This window comes from Berghia stephanieae, chromosome 3 (genome assembly GCF_034508935.2).
Source record: "Berghia stephanieae isolate SIO BIC M18660-M18661 chromosome 3, UCSD_Bste_1.3, whole genome shotgun sequence".
Classification (NCBI taxonomy): Eukaryota; Metazoa; Mollusca; class Gastropoda; order Nudibranchia; family Aeolidiidae; genus Berghia; species Berghia stephanieae.
Window position 1 is genome coordinate 51,598,909 of NC_088362.1, and position 18,730 is coordinate 51,617,638.

The following is an 18,730-nucleotide window of genomic DNA, read 5'->3' on the forward strand; positions in this document are numbered from 1 at the left end:
GAATCGGAGTTCAGTGTTCAGTGTTCAGTAGCCCAGGGTTGCCAGTTTGGCATTTTAAATGCCAGATTCCAAAAATCTGGCATTTTTGAAAACCGTTTGGCATTAGAAAAATCATTTGGCATTTGGCATTTTCATTTGGCATTTTCTTTTCTTGTATATTATACTTCAAATGACACCTTTTCTTAATTATTTCATTACCCCAACAGGAAATTCAGTATAATTCAAAAAAAAAAAGAAAAGAAAACACGCAAGCCACCAGGATATGATAGTAAATTGTCTATCAAAAGTGAGTAGTTTTCTTAGTGGGGGTGGGAGTCAACAGACTTTGGCATTTTTTTGAGTGTTTTGGCATTTTTTGAGTCTTCCCCTGGCATTTTGTTGAAAAATAATCTGGCAACCCTGCAGTAGCCATACCATACAGCAAGTAAGTACAACAGAGTCAGTCACAGAAACATAGAAAAGTGCTGAACTGAGGGCTCATTATTCGCTACACTACAAATACCAAGGTAATCAGCTGTCATTCTTCATTGCCAAAAACACATTATTTTAAAAGTAACATTTCCAAAAGATTTATTTTCTCATCTTTGTAATGTTTCGTGGATGCCATCGCCATCATCCACCATCAAATCAATCGTAATCACACAGCGGAATGAACATGACGACATCTCTCTCTCTCTCTCTCTCTCTCTCTCTCTCTCTCTCTCTCTCTCTCTCTCTCTCTCTCTCTCTCTCTCTCTCTCTCTCTCTCTCTCTCTCTCTCTGAGTTAATAATAGGTATTCTTTGTTGATTCAGGACCACTTGAGTAGACTTTTTTTGTTACTTTGGTCCATGACTGATAAATAAATGAAAATGGCCCAGTGCCAGTGGCTGTGACTGTACTGATTTTTAGGACCTTTGTTGAGTGGTGGGTCTCAGAAAAATTTTCATATATTTTTTTGTTTATGGGCACCTTTTAATGATTCATATCTCATTTTATTCAGGAGAAATTGCCCCTTTGTTTGGTGTTGTTTATGTAAAATAAGGTAGAGGTTAGGGAGACCAAGATTTTGGCCCCAGGCGTAAAACTATTTTTGTTTATAGAACTGTTTCTTTATGTTAAAGAGGCGAGTTTTTACTTCTGTTTATTCATTGCTTGCCTGTTTGTTTATATTGCTGTTCTTTCTTTATTTCTTTTTTTTTCTTTATTTTTTTGGTGGGAGGGGGGGGGGGGGTTGGTTATTTTTTAGGTAATAATCCTGCGCCCCCCCCCTCCCCACCCACACAAAAAAAAAAATCACATTCTTAGACTCTGGACTGTCGGTGGAGCATCGGGTTAATAATTTGGTTAGATCTCTCTTTTCCAACTAGAAAAGATTGCTTCCATTAGACGGTTCATATCTGAGGATGTGACCAAACACCTGGTTGTGTCCCTCGTACTATCGAAATTGGATTATTGCAATGCTCTGTTGTTTGGCGTTTCGCAATATAATCTGAGACGTCTTCAGATTGTCCAAAACAGCGCTGCCAGGCTAGTATTCATGAAGCATAGGTGCGATTCTGCCAGACCTCTGCTTCATGACCTGCACTGGCTGCCTTTTGAGAAAAGGATTAAATTCAAAGCTTGTACTTTAGTGTATCGTTGTCTTGAAGGTACTGCCCCTTCCTACATTTCGGAACTAATTGAAATATATTCAAAACCCCGCCCCTTACGTTCGGCCAGTGATTTCACCAAACTAGTTGTCCCTCGAATACGGAAAAATGCTGGAATGAGATCCTTTTCTCATTTCGGACCCTCTGTTTGGAACGCCTTACCGACCACAGAGCATTCGTGAAAAAGAATCTTTGTCTATTTTTAAACGTTCGCTTAAAACATATCTTTCGTTTTTAGTAGATGTTATGAGAAGCAAGATAGGTCTGTCTTTTCTATTGTGAGTTGTGTGTCTGGGTGTGTGTTTTATGTGTGTGTGTTTGTGTGTGTGTGTATGCTTGTGTGTGTGAATGAGTATGTGTCAGCCAAAGTAATTTGTAATTTAAGCGCTTAGAGTCTGGTGTCTCGGAGTTATAGCGCTTTATAAGTTTTCAGCATTATTATTAAGAGATTGCAAGTTATCGGCCGGTTGCCCACACATAATTTAACTTTTATTTTTTAACAATATTTTTAGATTTTTGCTAGGAAAACTCGATTTTGGTCTTCAGACTCAAAACCATAGAAATGTTTCTTGTACTGTTATGATGTTGAGGAGAGCAGTTTTTGTTGTTTTTTTTGTTTGTTTGTTTGTTTGTTTTTTGTTTTTTTGAGAGAGAGAGAGAGAGAGAGAGAGAGAGAGAGAGAGAGAGAGAGAGAGAGAGAGAGAGAGAGAGAGAGAGAGAGAGAGAGAGAGAGTTATTATTATTTTTATTAATTTTTTTTTCTTTTTATAAAAAAAATATTATTTAGTCTCCTTTACTTGTAATTTACTTTGTTCAGATCATTTTCCATCCACGGTGAATTGATTGTTTTAGTGGAATCATTTAGATTTAGAGAACATTTCTAGATAGTTGTCAATTTCAATTTCCTAAGTCTGTAACTGTAAGGCAAAGGTGAAAGGCCAGAAAAAAAAAAAAAAAGAATTTGAGTGAGCTGTGGTTTGTGGTAGTTTAAAATGACAATGTTCTAAATTTGAATCTCAATGCATGTTATTCTCGAAGTCAACTCAATTATGAGTACTCGTATTCGAGGGCGGAGAGAGTTGTTGAATGTGGCAGGCCATTGTTGGTGTTTAGACTGATGTAGTTTGATAATCTTTGCTTGAAGGTGTCTAAATCTGTTGTGTTCACACATGAGGGGATTTCAAACCAATGTCGGTCTGACTGAAAATGACCTTGTTGAACGTGATTTAAAAAAATTTATTTTTTAAAGAGATGTTTTCAATTGGTAGTTCGTGGCGGGATCGTTATAATGTTGTGACTTTAAGTGGTAAATCACCTTGGGTAATGCGACTCTTTATGTCAAAGAGACATTACATGAAAGCAAAAGATTAAATAAAAGAGCAGTAAAATAAATTTTTTTTTCATTTAGGTCACATAGTTGGATGGCAGGACATACCTATAGTCTCATCGTTTTTGTTTTTGGCTTGAATAATTTAAAGGTTAACAAATGTTTTTTTTTCTTCATATTTCCAAGGGGCTATCTAGGTTGTTACTGAGCAAATTTGCTATATTTTCTTTACTTTGCTCTTTAAATCAAATCATCGATAAAACAAATGCCTTACCTTAAACAAATCAGCATATGTCTGTTTAGAGTTTGAATTTTGATTTGTGAAAGAACCAACGTGATGTTCATGTTCGAGATGGATTGGTGTAGATAAAGTATTTAGATTCTTTATTTTATGGGTCATGATAAAACTACTGATCTGATCAGCAAATAAACCAAATAATTGACCAGGTTGGCATAATCAAATGCTTTATTTTCTTTATTAAACCTTCATATGGTGGTCAGATTTTTAGGAATATCGTCAGGTTTATAAAGGATTGACACCCTGTAAGAAATATTTAATGGAGCATGCCAAAACGGAGTAAATTTGCATTGTAAATACACATTGTATTTCATACCCTAAGTTTGCTTGCTTTTATAAATGAAGAATGCTTTCATTTTTGATGTCTGTTTTGATACGTAGGTGTCCATCATGTTATCAGTAGGGCATGTTTCATGATGTCATTTCAGCTGATCTTTTACCATCACTTTCCGAACTGTTATGTCCTTACAGTACACAGGCAATTTTTTATCTTCTTTTTTTTTCTTCACTTTTTCACAGAATTTTCAAGATTCAGTTAAAATGGATTTGTGATTGATGTGAAGGAGAAATTCTCTCCTTTTGCAATTATAAGCATGGAATTTTATGAGACCGCCATGGAAGATAAAAACAGCAGTTCATTGCCCAACAACAGTAGAGAAGAAGGAGAACTCACTGATGATGATTATGATGAGGACAGTGATAATGATAACAGCGAAAGTGGCAGGGAAGATGCAAAGCAGGGTGACAAGGGGAACTGGGGCCAAAGGAATTTTGATTATGAAGATGATAAGAGACGCCGCACTGAGACTCCGCAAGAAGCCTGGCAACACGGACACAGTGACTATTTGAGGAAGAAGAAATATCAGGATTGGGATAGAAAAAGAAGTGACGACTCGAAAAATTATCCATTACTCTCTCATTCTAAATGTATCCTTTTTTTTTACATCATAATCATAGTTTTATATTATAAGTTTGTAGAATGTAATTCCCCTTCCTGCCCCCCACCCCTTTTATTTTATTTTTTAAAACTTTCTTCTTTTTTTGTTTAATATCAAGGATATTAAAAGACAAAATTATGAAGGATAGATTGATGTTTTTCATTAACCATCTATATTTTCAGAGATATAAAAATTGATAATATCAAACCATGAGTTTACTCCATTTCTTTAACAACAATCAATCAGTATGGGAAAATCATCGATTGAGGAGAGCATCCTCTGTCAGACCCAGTAGTCCTGTGTTGGAAACGCGCATTTCTAGTCCCAGCTGGCAAGAGGGAGAAGACGAGTATGACCAGCTTATGAGAGAACATAAAAGAATTCAAGAACAACTGAAGAGTTTAGAGAATGAGGAAGAAAAGAGTATTTATAATGATCATCAGAATGAGGAGGAAAGGAATAAGCTTATTGAACACGGTAAGGATTTTGTTTTTCTTTCTTTGTTTTATTTGAGTTTCTAACTATTATAGAGTACATTGCTATTGATTATAAAAATCTGATAGGCTTAGTAAGAGATGATAGATATAATCCTGTACAAAACAAATATGATATTTCCTCTTGTGTCTTGTTTTACAACATTACTTTAAAATTACTTTTATATCTGATTAGAGGGTCCTGATAGCTCAGCATTAATTGGGTAACTGGGACTGTTTGATCTGGTCTAAACTTTGAGATAGACTAGTGTCCTGTCCAAAGCAATTGATTTGATTAACATTATAGTAACTGAGATAAACTCCGGCTCCATGGGCCTTATGGCCTTGAAGTACTACTTTTAAAAAAAATCAGAATTACACACAGTGAAAAAATATAATGTAATGTAATGGGGAGATTTATATTTATATAGCGCTATTGTCCATTTTTTTTTGTCTGAGTGACAATTCGTGCTGGCCTGTTTTGTAACAACTGTAGTCTTTCGACCTAGCTCTTTGGAAACCTGTTGGAAGAGAAGGGAGTTGCAATAGTCTAGCATGCTACTGCTAGCAAAAAGTGAATAAATTAGCATCTTGCAAGTTTCTTCATCTAAAAGGTTGCGGATATGACTGATAAACCTTAAAATAAAATGTCGATTTTTACAAGAGTTTTGTTATATGATATTGCATATTCAGAAATTAATAAAAATAAAAACCAAGGTTTTTTACGATTGAAGATTTGGAAATGACAATGACAGTCACAAATCAAAAGTTCTTCCGTTAGAATGGTCTTTCCTTGCTTTCTAAAAACGATAAATTCAGTTTTATCATCAATAAATTTGAGCTTGTTTTGGGTCATCCAGAGTTTGATGTGAGAGACTCAGTTAAAGATGTTTGTTTTGTTTGAAATTAAGTTGGAAGAAGAAATTGGGAAATATAGCTGTGTATCATCAGCGTAAATATGGTGACTGATGCTGTAGGATTGAATGATGCTAACCACAGTTAACAGAAATGGACCCAAAATTGACCCCTGCAGTACCCCAAAATTAAGTGTGCTTGTTAGAAAATAGAATTTTATGTTGAAAATTTTAATGTCATTTTCATCCGATTCAGAGGAACTTCTTGAAAACATGGAAAAGCTTCAAACACTTCCAGACTCGGATACCCAAATTGTCCATGTTGAACTGGAAATGGAAGATGTTTCAGAGGTATATCTTATTCTTTCTTATTTATATTCATTTGCTTATTATTTAAAAAAAATGCATATTACTTATATATTATACATGCTTTTTTGGTCTAACCTGTTATCATGGTTCATTATGTTCATTATTTCTTGCCCCTCCTTTTTTTCTTCCTCTTCCCCTTCCTCCTCCTTTCCCTTTCCTTCTCCTCGTTGTCCTCTTCTTTTTTTTCTTTCATTCTTCTTCTTCTTCTTCTTCTTCTTCTTCTTCTTCTTCTTCTTCTTCTTCTTCTTCTTCTTCTTCTTCTTCTTCTTCTTCTTCTTCCTCTCTGTTACATTCCACTCATAGTTCATTTATTTACAATCATAATTAAGTAGTCAAAATCATCATATAATAAAGCAATTGTTTTATGCCTTTTTTTGGACATGGCTCAATACAATATTGGGGTGTTATTTATAAATTGATTTCCAAGGAACGGAAATTGGTGATCCCTCTTACAAACATTGTCTTGTTTGTTTGTTATTTTTAGGTGTATAACGGCGCTTTCAACTATTTAGGTCATTTAAGCACCCAAAAACATTGTCTTAGATACTATTAAACTGTATTATGTGACTTTTGATATATAACAAAATCTTTGTCATTATATGCAGGAAGAGGATTTTGATGAGCAAGAACTGCGTCGACTGGCTCTAGCAACATCTGCCAGACATAATCAGCTCATTGCGTCTGAAGTTGACAAGCAACCTGTGTCACCTTCACTTCTTGGTAGACAACTTTCTATTTATAAAATCCATTAAAAAGAAAAAGAAAAGAAAACATACTTTATTTAAAATGTTTCGGATTTAAACCTCTTCCTCGGCCAGAAATAAAAATGATTCAGACATAATTTATTCATGTAAAGTCTAGAACCATAATACAATTTATCTTAAAATGCTGTGGTGGCTTAATAGAATAGAAAACATTTACTTGTTTACTGCCCTCTCCATCATAGCGTTCGCTGTTTTTATCCAACACAAACAACCCTTTTAAAAGATACACTAATGTAAGGTGTGTAGTGTTGTCTTCCCTCTTCTTCTTATCTCTGCTATCCAATGAATTAAATGGTTGTTCTTTAGAATTCATTTGTCATTCAAGAAAATATCTTGACTTCATCTGGAATCGAACTTGGTCCCTCACGTGTGAAGTGAGTACTATACCATCTGAGCTATCAGGACCTCCGCTGCAGATGTTTACAAAATTTATAATTCTTACTGCCTATTACAAGCATCTTCTGGATAAATTGATTTGTAGTGTTTTACTGAAATTGTCACTGTTTACAATTGCTAAAATTTCTGATGGGAGGCTTTTAAATTCCCTGATGGTCTGTGAGAATAAACTGGTCTTATGCATATTTGTGTTGCATATTTGAATGGTATATCGGCTGCTGTGATAATTACTGGTGTATGTGCAATTTTGTTTGGGGAATCTTTGTAGTATGTGTATTGTTGTTTTGCTGGAATGGATTGGATAGCTTTGTTGAAAAGTTGGAAGATATTTCTCTTTCTGCCTGGTTTCTAATGTTTTCCACTGTACAGTTATTTGAGAGCAGTGGTGATTCATCCTGGTTGTTAAACTCTCAGGTAGAGTATGCTTCATGTTTTTGTGATTGACTCGAGTATTGTATAGTCTTATTTGATTTGCTGTTATTTGTTACTTACTGTCATTACTTAACATTTTTCAGGGTGTAAACTAATGTTTTCCATGTTTCTGTCCGCGAAAGAAGTGAGTTTAGTTCGTTCCAGAAGATCAATGTGTCTTCCCGATTTTCAATTACCCTAAGAGACTATTCTCATTCAATGCTTTAAATTTAGTGACTGGTAACATATTGTTTCCTAGGTCTTAATTGAATGTCAGAGAGCAGAGGGGATTGCAGGGCAATTCCTTGGGGTACCCCAGAAAGTACATTGCATTTATCACTTTTATGTCCATCTTGGACTACATTTTTTTTTCCTCAATGGTCGTGTCAGATGGCTTAGGTTTGAAGTTTTGGATCCTAGATTTTTATATGAAGCTGTTGCATGGTTTCTAAAACGATAGCAAGAAATGAAGAGAGTAGAAAAGCGCCAGAAGACAATAGATAATAACAAATTTGCAGCGATACGGAATCAAACTCATGATAGGACTCTACAGCTAGTCTGCCTGGCTCGGAGAGGGATGCTCTACAATCATGAGCTTTTAATATAGAAAAAAAAACTTGAGCTTTTTAATAGCGCAATATCCGTTCAATGTGCTCAAAGCGATTTCAAATGGTCCCTGACCAACAGCACCACATAACATAGAACGAGACATGACACCTGTTAGGCGATATTACAATTTTTTTCCAACAGAGGCAACACTGTTAATGCCCAGGTACTCATTTGACACCTGGGTACCATGAGAGAATATGAGTAAAGAGCCTTTTACAAGGACTCATCTATGCGCCGAGCGAGGTTCGAACTCAGGACCTCCCAATCCAAAAAGCAAGTGTCTTACCACAAGACCACATAGCCGCACGACGCCATCCTGGTGGTGGATGTTGCAATTCTAGAGCATCCACCTGTGGTCAGGCAAAGTTGCCTTTTTGTCAATTTGCTTTTTGTTGTCTATAGCTGTAGCTATTTCTTCTATGGTGTGTAAAAAAGCTTGTGTTTCACATGACCCTAACTTCCGAAATCCATGTTGATGATCGACCAATAAATATTAAACTTTTCATGGTGATCAATTATTGAATGAAAGATAATGTGTTGAAGGACTTTGCAAGTGACAGATGTCAGTGTCGTTGCTTTGTAGTTAGAAGCAATGTCTTTTAAAACTTTTTATGTAGGTTTTGGCGTAACTCCATTTTTAGATACATGACCACTTAACCTTTACTTACTTAATTATCCGAACCAGTGACCGCCTGAGCTCTAGCCCTTCGGTCTCGTGCCATGATGTAGAAGTTTGATGTCTTTTGTAGTTGTTCCAGGTGACTATAGAGTGTGTTACTGATGCTTGGATTTGGTGGGATGGATGTGCATCTCAGGTCTTCAAGAGGTTGCCATTCAAGGAAATGATGTGTTACTGTTTCATTGGGGTGTTGACAGAGGGGGCAGGAAGGGAATGTGTCTTTTGTAATTTTGCTTAAATGGCTGTTGAGCGGTATGTGTTGTGTTCTTAGTTGAAAGCCACTGTTCTTTTCACTTGTCAATTTTAATCCTTTCAATGTTTTCTTTCTGTCATAGGCTCATCTGTTGTGTCGACTGATTCCACTGAAGTGGTGATAATACCTGATATTGAGCCGGCTAAAGTTCCAGAACCTGTGGTAGTCATAGTTGAAGAAGATGAAAACAATAAATCAAAACACCAGTCCAAAGATGAAGGGAAGAAAAGTGGTCATAAGAAATATTCAAAATCCTCCAAAAAATCACATGGGAGAAGAAAGAAAAAAGGTTGGTATCATCAGAATTTTCATTGATGAATGACTATTTTTTAATTTTATTGTTATTCTTCTTCTTCTTCTTCTTCTTCTTCTTCTTCTTCTTCTTCTTCTTCTTCTTCTTCTTCTTCTTCTTCTTCTTCTTCTTTCTCTTCTTCTTCTTCTTCTTCTTCTCTTCTTCTTTTCTTCTTCTTCTTCTTCTTCTTTTTTTTCTTTATCACTATAATAATAATTAATAATAATAATAATAATAATAATTATTATTATTATTATTGTTATTATTAGTATGATTAGTACTATTATTCTTATTATTATATTACTACTACTACTTCTACTGATATTGTAATATTTTTAGCCCCCTCTGCCTGTCTGTCTCTCTCTCACTCCTCTCTCTCTCTTTCTCTCTCTCTCTTTCTCTCTCTCTCTCCTCTCTCTCTCTCTCTCTCTTTCTCTCTCCTATCTCTCTCTCTCTCTCTATCTATCTCTCTCTCTCTCTCTCTCTCTCTCTCTCTCTCTCTCTCTCTCTCTCTGTGTATCTTCTTTCCCCCTATCCGTTTTCCAGCATGCTTTATGTCTTTGTCTTGGAATGAGATTTCTTGGTTTTGTCTTGGCCCTGGTTGGAAGAACATCTGTTCCCTACTTGATTTAATTACTCTTTGTCTTCTTATTCTTGGGTACTTTAATTGTAATTCTAGAACTTTAACTATTCCATACTCTTCCCTTTTACTGGCACTAAACGTGTTGCAAGCACCAAGAAACCCTTAAAAATAAACAAACATCTCTCTCTTTCTTCCCCTTGCTCTTTCTGTTTTTTAGATGTCCATTTGTTCACTTATGTAATGCGCAAACACACATACACATTAACATTTATCCTTTCATATACTCATATGCGCACAGAAATATAGATGCAGCCTTCAGAAGACGACTCGGTGAATAGTTGATTGTTTGCACATGTTGTTATATTCTTGTTAATGCAATGCATTATTTTCTTTAAAATATGTGATAAGCATCCTTTGCATTGGTTTACCAGATGGCAATAAAGCAGGGAGTAGGACGCCACCACCAAAAGGAGAGGGAAATAAGAACAAGAAAGATATGCACCTCAAGCGAAAAGTTTTACACGCATTGGGCGAAAAGGATGCTGGAAAAGCAATCGAAAAGTTTAGTAAACTTTTCAAAGAAGGCTCTTCTTCACAGCGGAAACCTCCAAAACTAACAGGCACTATGGGTGATTTTAAGGTAAGGATTTAGTGGTAGATTCAGATACAACTATTAAATGGGATGATAATGAAAAGGAGCAGTTTAAAATGAATTTGTTGTTGCTGTTTGTTTTGGTAATTTAGTTATTTCTTAGCTGTGTTTCACATGACCCGTACTTCCTAAATCCATGTTGATGATCAACCAATAAATATTAAACTTCTCATGGTGGTCTATGATTAAATGAAAGATAATGTGTACAAGGACTTTGCAAGTGACAGTCGTCAGTGACTTGAGCTTTTATATGGCTTAATATCTTTTATTATAGATACTGATGGGGGAATCAGAAATAATTTTAGTCATAATGAATCAAAGTCCAATTTGCTTGGCTGTTGACATTAGCAGCCTAGCTGGGATTGAACAAGATTTGCCTTAGTAAACATGATATAAAGTGGTTTCAAATATGAGATGCAGATCAGTGCTGAAAAATCTCAAACTGATTTACCTCCCACATTTAGCATCAATACTAATTTCACAAATTGATCACAAAAATATCCAAACAAAAGACTACTTGTGTTTGAGCCTGTGCGTGAGCAAAATACTAAGCCCACATTGCTTATTTGTGACCCTCCGCCTCGAAACGGTATTAAGTCGGATTATTCAATTTTGAGTTTTTGGTACCCAATCATAGCTTATTTCATGCTTTTAAATTTGATACCAAATTGATAAAATTCTGTTTTTTTCATTGCCGAGATATGACCGTTTGAAGTAGGGAATGTGTAAAAACCAAGTTTTGAGAAAATCGACTTTGAAGTGAGGCACCATTTTCACGCACAGTCAAATCAATGGGCAAAGATTACTCCTTAGATAAGGGCATTGAAAATTTGACGAGAATAATAAAATTTGCAGAGACGCCAATTTTCAATTTGACTCACAGGAATTTCAGACATTACTCGGAGGAATTTCAGTGCCGAAAGAGGAATTTCCACACACAAAAAAAAGGGAATTGGGATAGTGTTTGGTATTGTGTTTAAATATTGTCGAGATCTAAATAGATAACTGATTAGAACTATATTATGATAAATAAACAAATTGCCAAATACAACCCCCAAGCTCCAAAACCGAATTGTAGTGATTGTAGTAATGGTGGTAGTAGTAGTAGTAGTAGTAGTAGTGATGATGACGATGTGATAATGGCTGTTGTAGTAGTGGTAGTGATGATGATGTGATGGTGGTGGTGGTTGTAGTTGTAGTAGTGGCAGTGGTTGTAGTAGTAGTGGTGATGTGGTGTGGGTGATTGTAGTAGTAGTAGTGATGATGTAGTGGTGGTGGTTGTAGTCGTAATGATGATGTGGAAGTGGTGGTTGTAGTAGTAGTGGAGTGATGATGATGTGGTGGTGGTGGTTGTGGTAGCAATGGTAATAATGATGTGGTGGTGATGGTTGAAGTAGGAGTGGTAGTGATGATGTGGTGGTGGTGGTTGTAGTGTGTGTGTGTTTGAGAGAGAGAGAGAGTGAGTGCTCAAAGTGCATGTAGTGATAAGTAGAGGTCATGAACTTGAAAAACTAAGGAGGCTAAAGTTTGAAGTCAAAGTATTTGTGATAAGCTATTATTGGCAATTACAGGAAGGTGAACATGAAAATTAATCCAGTGACCAAATTTATTGATTTGTGTATGTGCGTGTGTATATGTGTGTTTGTATGAAGAGGGAGAGAGAGAGAGAGAGAGAGAGAGAGAGAGAGAGAGAGAGAGAGAGAGAGAGAGAGAGAGAGAGAGAGAGAGAGAGAGAGAGAGAGAGAGAGAGAGAGATTTGAACTATATTTGTTTGAAGGGTTTTTACGGCACTTGCAACACTGATTTCAGTAGTATTGGTGGTTGTAGTGGTGGCGTTGTGGTGGTTGTAATAGTAGTTTTAGGGATGGTGTGGTAGAGATGATGTGGTACTTGTAAAAGTGGTGGTAGGTGTGGTGATGTTGTGGTTATAGCAGTAGTGGTGGGGACGGTGATGTGGTGGTTGTTGTAGTGGTGGTCGGGATGGTGATGTGGTTGTTGTAGTAGTGGTGGTAGGGATGGTGATGTGGTTGTAGTAGTAGCAGTGGTGATGATGATGATGTGGTGGTGGTTGTAGTAGTAGTGGTAATGAAGATGATGGGGTGGTGATGGTTGTATTAGTAGTGACTGGAAAGGGGGGGGGGGGGTATCCTCGGAACAATTTAACCTCATCGGAATTTGACGGAAGTTGTGTAACCTGAAATTTTTTGGTCCAGACCGGATTTTTTTCCTGTTAAGCCGGAGTTTTGGAATCACTGAATTTTGCATGAGCTTAGATTATACATTTGATAATGTACATACACATTTTTTAAATAATCAAATTATTACTTCTGTAGTTATTCATTATTATGTAAGATGTCCTTAAAATAAATAAAACACCAAAAATAAAAATGCCGACAATTTTATGACATTGCCCACGTCTTGAAGAATTTTTGATATTTAAAAAAAGAATCAATGAAATAAGAATTATTAATGTGACATTTTTGTCTTATTTATTAGAGGAAATAAGATTTCAAAATGTCAAATGTTAAAGATGGGTTTATAATTTCAAAGTACATTTTGAAACTATGTGAAGCCAGGTGGACAGGGTAAGAAAAGAAATATCAAGAAACAGGATGGGAAGGAAGAGAAAGAATGAGAGAGTAAAATACACACACACACACACACACACACACGTAGAGAGAGAGAGAGAGAGAGAGAGAGAGAGAAAAGAGGAGCGAGAGGGGGAGAGGAGAGAGGCTGCTTGTGTATTAAGAGGCGGGGTGGGAGGGAAATCGAGTAAAGATTGAAGCCTGACTGTATAGCTCTTTGTGTGTGTGTGTGTTTGTATGTGTGAAAGAAACAAAAGGGAGACGGAGAGAGTGAGGTAGACATGAAGAAAGGGATGGAGCAAAGAATGGTAGGAATAGTTTAAGGAAAGCATTTTGTTTCAATGTAAGTCATAGTCAATCAACTGGAAACATATTGACCAATGAGATTGCAATTAAAGAAATGGGCTGGTCAAATTATTCATTGCATTGTTTCCATTTGAGTCAGATGACAGCTTGAGGAGGAGGGGGTGGGGCTTATTGTGTGATGACATACATGAAAAAATGTTATTGAATCTCAAGTTTTTCTTAGCGTTCACCACATTGTTGATTGTGTAAAAAGACCCCCCCCCCCCCCCCCTTCTTTCAATATACAAAGAAAGCACAACAAAACGAACATCTCTCTCTCTCTCTCTCTCTCTCTCCTCTCTCTCTCTCTCTCTCTCTCTCTCTCTCTCTCTCTCTATATATATATATATATATATATATATATATATATATATATATATATATATATATCTCTCTGTTTGTCCCTCTCTCCTTTTCATCTGTCTATCTATCTATCTATCTATCTATCTATCTATCTATCTATTTATCAATTAATAGGCCTGTCTCTCTTTCTGTTTATCTATCCATACATTTAGCTTTTTTCATTTTTTAGTTACACGCATTTCCATTGGCAGTTCATTAATTGTTGAAGGCTCTATTTACTATTCTGCTTTTGTACTTAAAATTAAATGTTTATCCTACAACAATCTCTGTAAGTGTAAGATTAGGTAACTGTTGTCCTATTAAAGTCTTAGCATGTCCTATAATTTAATGAATAAAGAAAGAGGGACAAAGGACCCTCATCGCAATCATTAACTAATGCAGCTAGACAAAGAAATGATAGCATGTGGTGTGTAACAAAATGCACAAACACACATATACGTAACACATGCGTGCTGACGTCATGACACATTGCCCAGGCATTTTAATGGCCAACAGGCGCATGTGATGAGCGTTGACCAATCACAATCATTCATTTGTAAGGTTGTCAGGGAAAACCTATGCGGGTGGTTGGATGGGAACATCACCCTTGAATCATATACCTATGATGTTCGCATGGGTGTACGATCCGATAGTGATGTCGTTTCTTCTTCTCTTTACTAGCCTATCCTGCTTCTTTGGTTTGTGATTGTATTTTTGACAGGGGATTTTTTTTTTCTGTAAATCTTCTGCCTGTTTGTTCTTGGTTATTTATAATTTAGCTTATGATATCTTTAGGTTATGATTTTGATTTACATTTGTACTATTTTTGTTAGATTGCTTGTTTTTTTGTTTCAGCGGTCTCTCATATAACCTCAATTGTGTTGGAAGAGACCTAAAGCAACAAACAAACAAACAAAAAAAGGGAAAACCTAGACTTGTTTACAGTTTTTAAAGTTCATTATTGGGTGAACCATGAAATTGTGGAAACAGTCATGCTTTCTCTGAGATAGATAAATACACACATGCCCTTACATAGAGAACCTAAACATAGTTTTGCGTATGCGTCTCTCGTCCTCGGTGAAGTGTCTCATGCCACTTTCAAGTAAGGTCACCTGGAGGAAGCTTAGGTGTCCTTAAATGACGAAGCATGCTTTAATTCGAAGTAGACATAACACATATATTTCCATAATAAATGAAAGTTAATGATTTATTTACCTTTATTAGTCATGATAGCGGAACACCACTCGATTCTGCAGCGTTATTTACCATTATAGTAGAAAACGGTAGGGGCTGCCTGTGATTGTGAAAATACTAACGAAAGGGTGGAAATGGAGAGGCTTCGTATAAGAACGATACAGACAATGGACGTTTTGGGTACAAACCCTTCGTCAGCACAACAATACATAAATTAACGTGGAAAACAAATAAGATAAAAGTACTGGAAGAAGTTGTAGTAATAATAATAATAATAATAATAATAGTAGTAGTAGTTGTAGTGGTAGTAGTAGTAGTAAGATTTAATATTTTGCAATATTAAAGCCTGTCACTGATTTTATTACATTAATATATAAAGATATTTTCAACTACAATCGGAAAAATGAAATTACAAAAGGTCTCACCAACGTAGAGCTGTAAATTATTAAACAAGTCTGCTGGTTAAGTTAAATTATAATTTTATTTTAAAAGATAAAGAAAATGTAAAATAATAAAAATGAAAGGTTTGACAACTAAAACGTACCTCGTCAGTAACATATAAAGACAATACAACACACACAAACAAATCTTGTCAGGTTGTCGTCTCTGGTTTACTCCTCTGTAATCTTGACACATCGTTGCTCTGATTTTTCGTGAAGATGTGTAGCACTTCACTTGATACTGACCACGACCCAACAAATATTGAGAACAGCCGTGCTTCTCAAATTTCTTTTACATACAGGACTTTGCACTATCCTTTTGGATCTGGATAGAGACTTGACCGACTCAGTTGTTAACGGGCACCTTTTTACTATCACACTCTTTTATTGAGATGTGATATTACGACATATTATGTCGCTTTTTATTTCGTCACAGACCGACCAGTTTTTGATATTTTACAACACAGTGTTTGGTCTCCTGTGTTATATTTGTTTTATTCTGTACCGGCCTGTATAACACAGTTTCGGACTTCTCTGTGTTACACCTTTATTGGGACATATAGTAACAGATTTGCCTTGTCTGTACTATGATTTGGTCACCTGTTCACAGACTAACACAGTACAGTAGCCTGCCCTATGCCTTGCTATCTTCCGGCCCCGAATGTACTTCACATAATCAACCCTGCATTATGTGATGGATAGCAAGTGATGTTTGGCGGCCTGCCATGGGTTTATATAACCATGGTGAGTAATATTCATATGACGACTGAGAGGTGTTGTCATCACAAGATAGCACAGCAACAGATTTGAAAAATAACAACTCATGGTTGCCTAAAGCTAATATCCCATTGAGACTTAAGCTCGTTCTACAGTAACGTGACATAGCCTATGTAAAAATTAAAGAGGTATCCGAGGGGTGCATGGTTAAGTCCCTGGAGCAGGCTCTTTACTCACAGTCTCTTACCGTACTCAGGTGTAAAATGAGTACCTGGCCGTTAACAGTGTTATCTCTATCAGGAAAATTGTAATATCGCCTAACAGGCGTCATGCCTCTTTCTACATGTTAAGTATTGTTTTTGGCTTGAGACCACTTGTAAAGCGCGTTGAGTGCTTTCAGTGGATATTGTGCTATATAAAAGCTCAATTGAAAAAAAGAAATCTTATCAGTTATTAGAACACCTAGTTCCCAAATAAACCACAATCTTATCTCTTGGCCTGTGTGCCATGATATACGTAAAAAATGCCAATAAGGAGTCGGTGGAGGGCACGGTTATGGTAGGCCTACTAGAGATGTTAAAAGTTACTACATCAGAAGTTGTAAAAACGAAGGTGCACTCACCAAATTTTCGCACTGTATAGACCACAAAATTAAAAAACTTATATAACTTTTCAACTGAGGATATCTTTCCTTTGGTTAAGGAGATTTCACTAATTATGAAAAAGAATTAAAGAATGAAAAATACTATCAAGCTTTCAAATATAATTTTATTGGGGTGAGAGAATAAAATGTTTAGAATTAAACACACTGTTCGATAAAACTTGAAGATCGCTGAGAAACGATAATTTAACTAACCGCGCGATTTCACCCGAAGCGAGGATGAGAGACGCATGCGCAAAACAAGGTTTACGTTCTCTCTGTAAGGGCATGTTAAATACATGCCCTTTGCTGTTGTATCTTACATGGTAATGGTGGAGGAAAAGACTTAATATTACTAAGTCTTGGAAATGGTGGCTCTCTGAGAGAAAGTCAACTCTCGTTTTGAATGTGTCACTGATAGTTGCATTTTTAAACTTTAAATTTCTATAACTTAGCCTCAATATTTATGTTGAATTATTATGTTTTCATGTAGAAAAATGATTGTAGTTTCTGAAACAACCAGAAACTGAAATTTGATACCTTTGACCATTTCCACTTTAAAACTGGCTGTTAGGAAATATTACACTTTTTTTCAGAGACAACTCTCATGTTAACGGCCAGGTACTCATTTTACACCTGTGTACGCTGAGAGAATGACACTTAACATGTAGGGTGTGACATGATGTCTGTTAGGAAATATTACACTTTTTTCAGAGACAACTCTCATGTTAACGGCCGGTACTCATTTTACACCTGTGTACGCTGAGAGAATGTGAATAAAGAGCCTTTTCTAAGGACTACAGTATGCACCACTGTGGGACTCAAACCCTGGACCTTTTGATCAGAAGACGAGTGTCAAACCACTAGACCACATAGCAGCAGGTAAAGCTGATTCAAGGACATTATTTAATTGAGTTCTGTCTAAATTGTTTTATATTTACATTATGTGTTTGCTTTGCACTCACTACAGAGACAAAACAGACTGCCTTTATTGAGTAAAACACAGAACATTCAAAGTAAGAAAGACAAAGCCGCATCCTCAGACGGAGCGATGGAGACAGCAGGGAAAAAGAAGCAAAGCAATAATCTGCAAGACAATTATGAAGAAGTGGAAATGGATATAGAGAGTGACAAGGAGGAAAATGGTGTGTATGTTTGTTATGATAGATACCAATCCCCAGGGCTGAGAATCTTCCGCCTAAAGGCGGATTTCCGCCTAAACGGTGTTTTATCTCCGCCCATCACCATCACAATTCCGCCTTTTAAAAAGACTCACCACGACCACTACATCAACATCCCTATCACCATTACTACTACAACCACCACCACATCATCATCTCTACCACCACCACCATCACTACTACAACTACCACCACATCATCATTCCTACCTATCACCATTAATACTACAACCACCCCCATCATCATCCCTACCACCACCACCATCCCTACGACAACTACCACCACATCATCATCCCAACCATCACCACCACTACAGCTACAACCACTACTACTACAACTACCATCACACCATGATGATAATCTTCCGCGGATCCGCGAAAATCCGCGATTTTAGGATTTTTCTGAAATTTTCAGCTGTTTTTGCCGTGTCAAACATTTTCGGCTAAGAGGTAGTTTAGCTGAAAAATCACCATTTTTTGACACCTCTGCTCAGCTGCATGATTTTTGATGACATTCCCATACCCATGACATTAGTCTAGACACATTGGTGCCAAATGTGAATAGTGGTACAATACCCATGACGGCCTTAGATGAAAAGATGATCAAAAGGGAAGGGATGGAGCAAAATGGGTGTCAATATTTTTGTACCATTTAGCTTTGTACTCCTTTTTTGTTTGTTTGTTTGTTTGTTCTGAATTCAATTGAATTCATTACAACTTATCTCTAATTACCAATTAAAACAAAAATCAGAGTGG

The 18,730-nt window shown here is 36.4% G+C and overlaps 1 protein-coding gene across 2 annotated transcripts in view; it reads left to right on the forward strand.

The window, feature by feature from the left end:
- LOC144967988 (uncharacterized) overlaps positions 1-18,730 on the forward strand; it is a 59,718-nt gene continuing 40,988 nt past the window's right edge. Inside the window, exons 1-9 of one of the 2 annotated variants that reach the window (XM_078905835.1) lie at positions 1-27; positions 406-506; positions 3,775-4,182; positions 4,440-4,670; positions 5,777-5,871; positions 6,495-6,609; positions 9,084-9,290; positions 10,308-10,516; positions 17,765-17,939. In XM_078905835.1, coding sequence (XP_078761961.1) covers positions 3,849-4,182; positions 4,440-4,670; positions 5,777-5,871; positions 6,495-6,609; positions 9,084-9,290; positions 10,308-10,516; positions 17,765-17,939 — 1,366 coding nt within the window. In that variant the 5' untranslated portion in view covers positions 1-27; positions 406-506; positions 3,775-3,848. Of the gene's footprint in view, positions 28-405; positions 507-796; positions 906-3,774; positions 4,183-4,439; positions 4,671-5,776; positions 5,872-6,494; positions 6,610-9,083; positions 9,291-10,307; positions 10,517-17,764; positions 17,940-18,730 lie in introns of those variants that run through there. The other variant, XM_078905837.1, reaches the window with a different exon arrangement.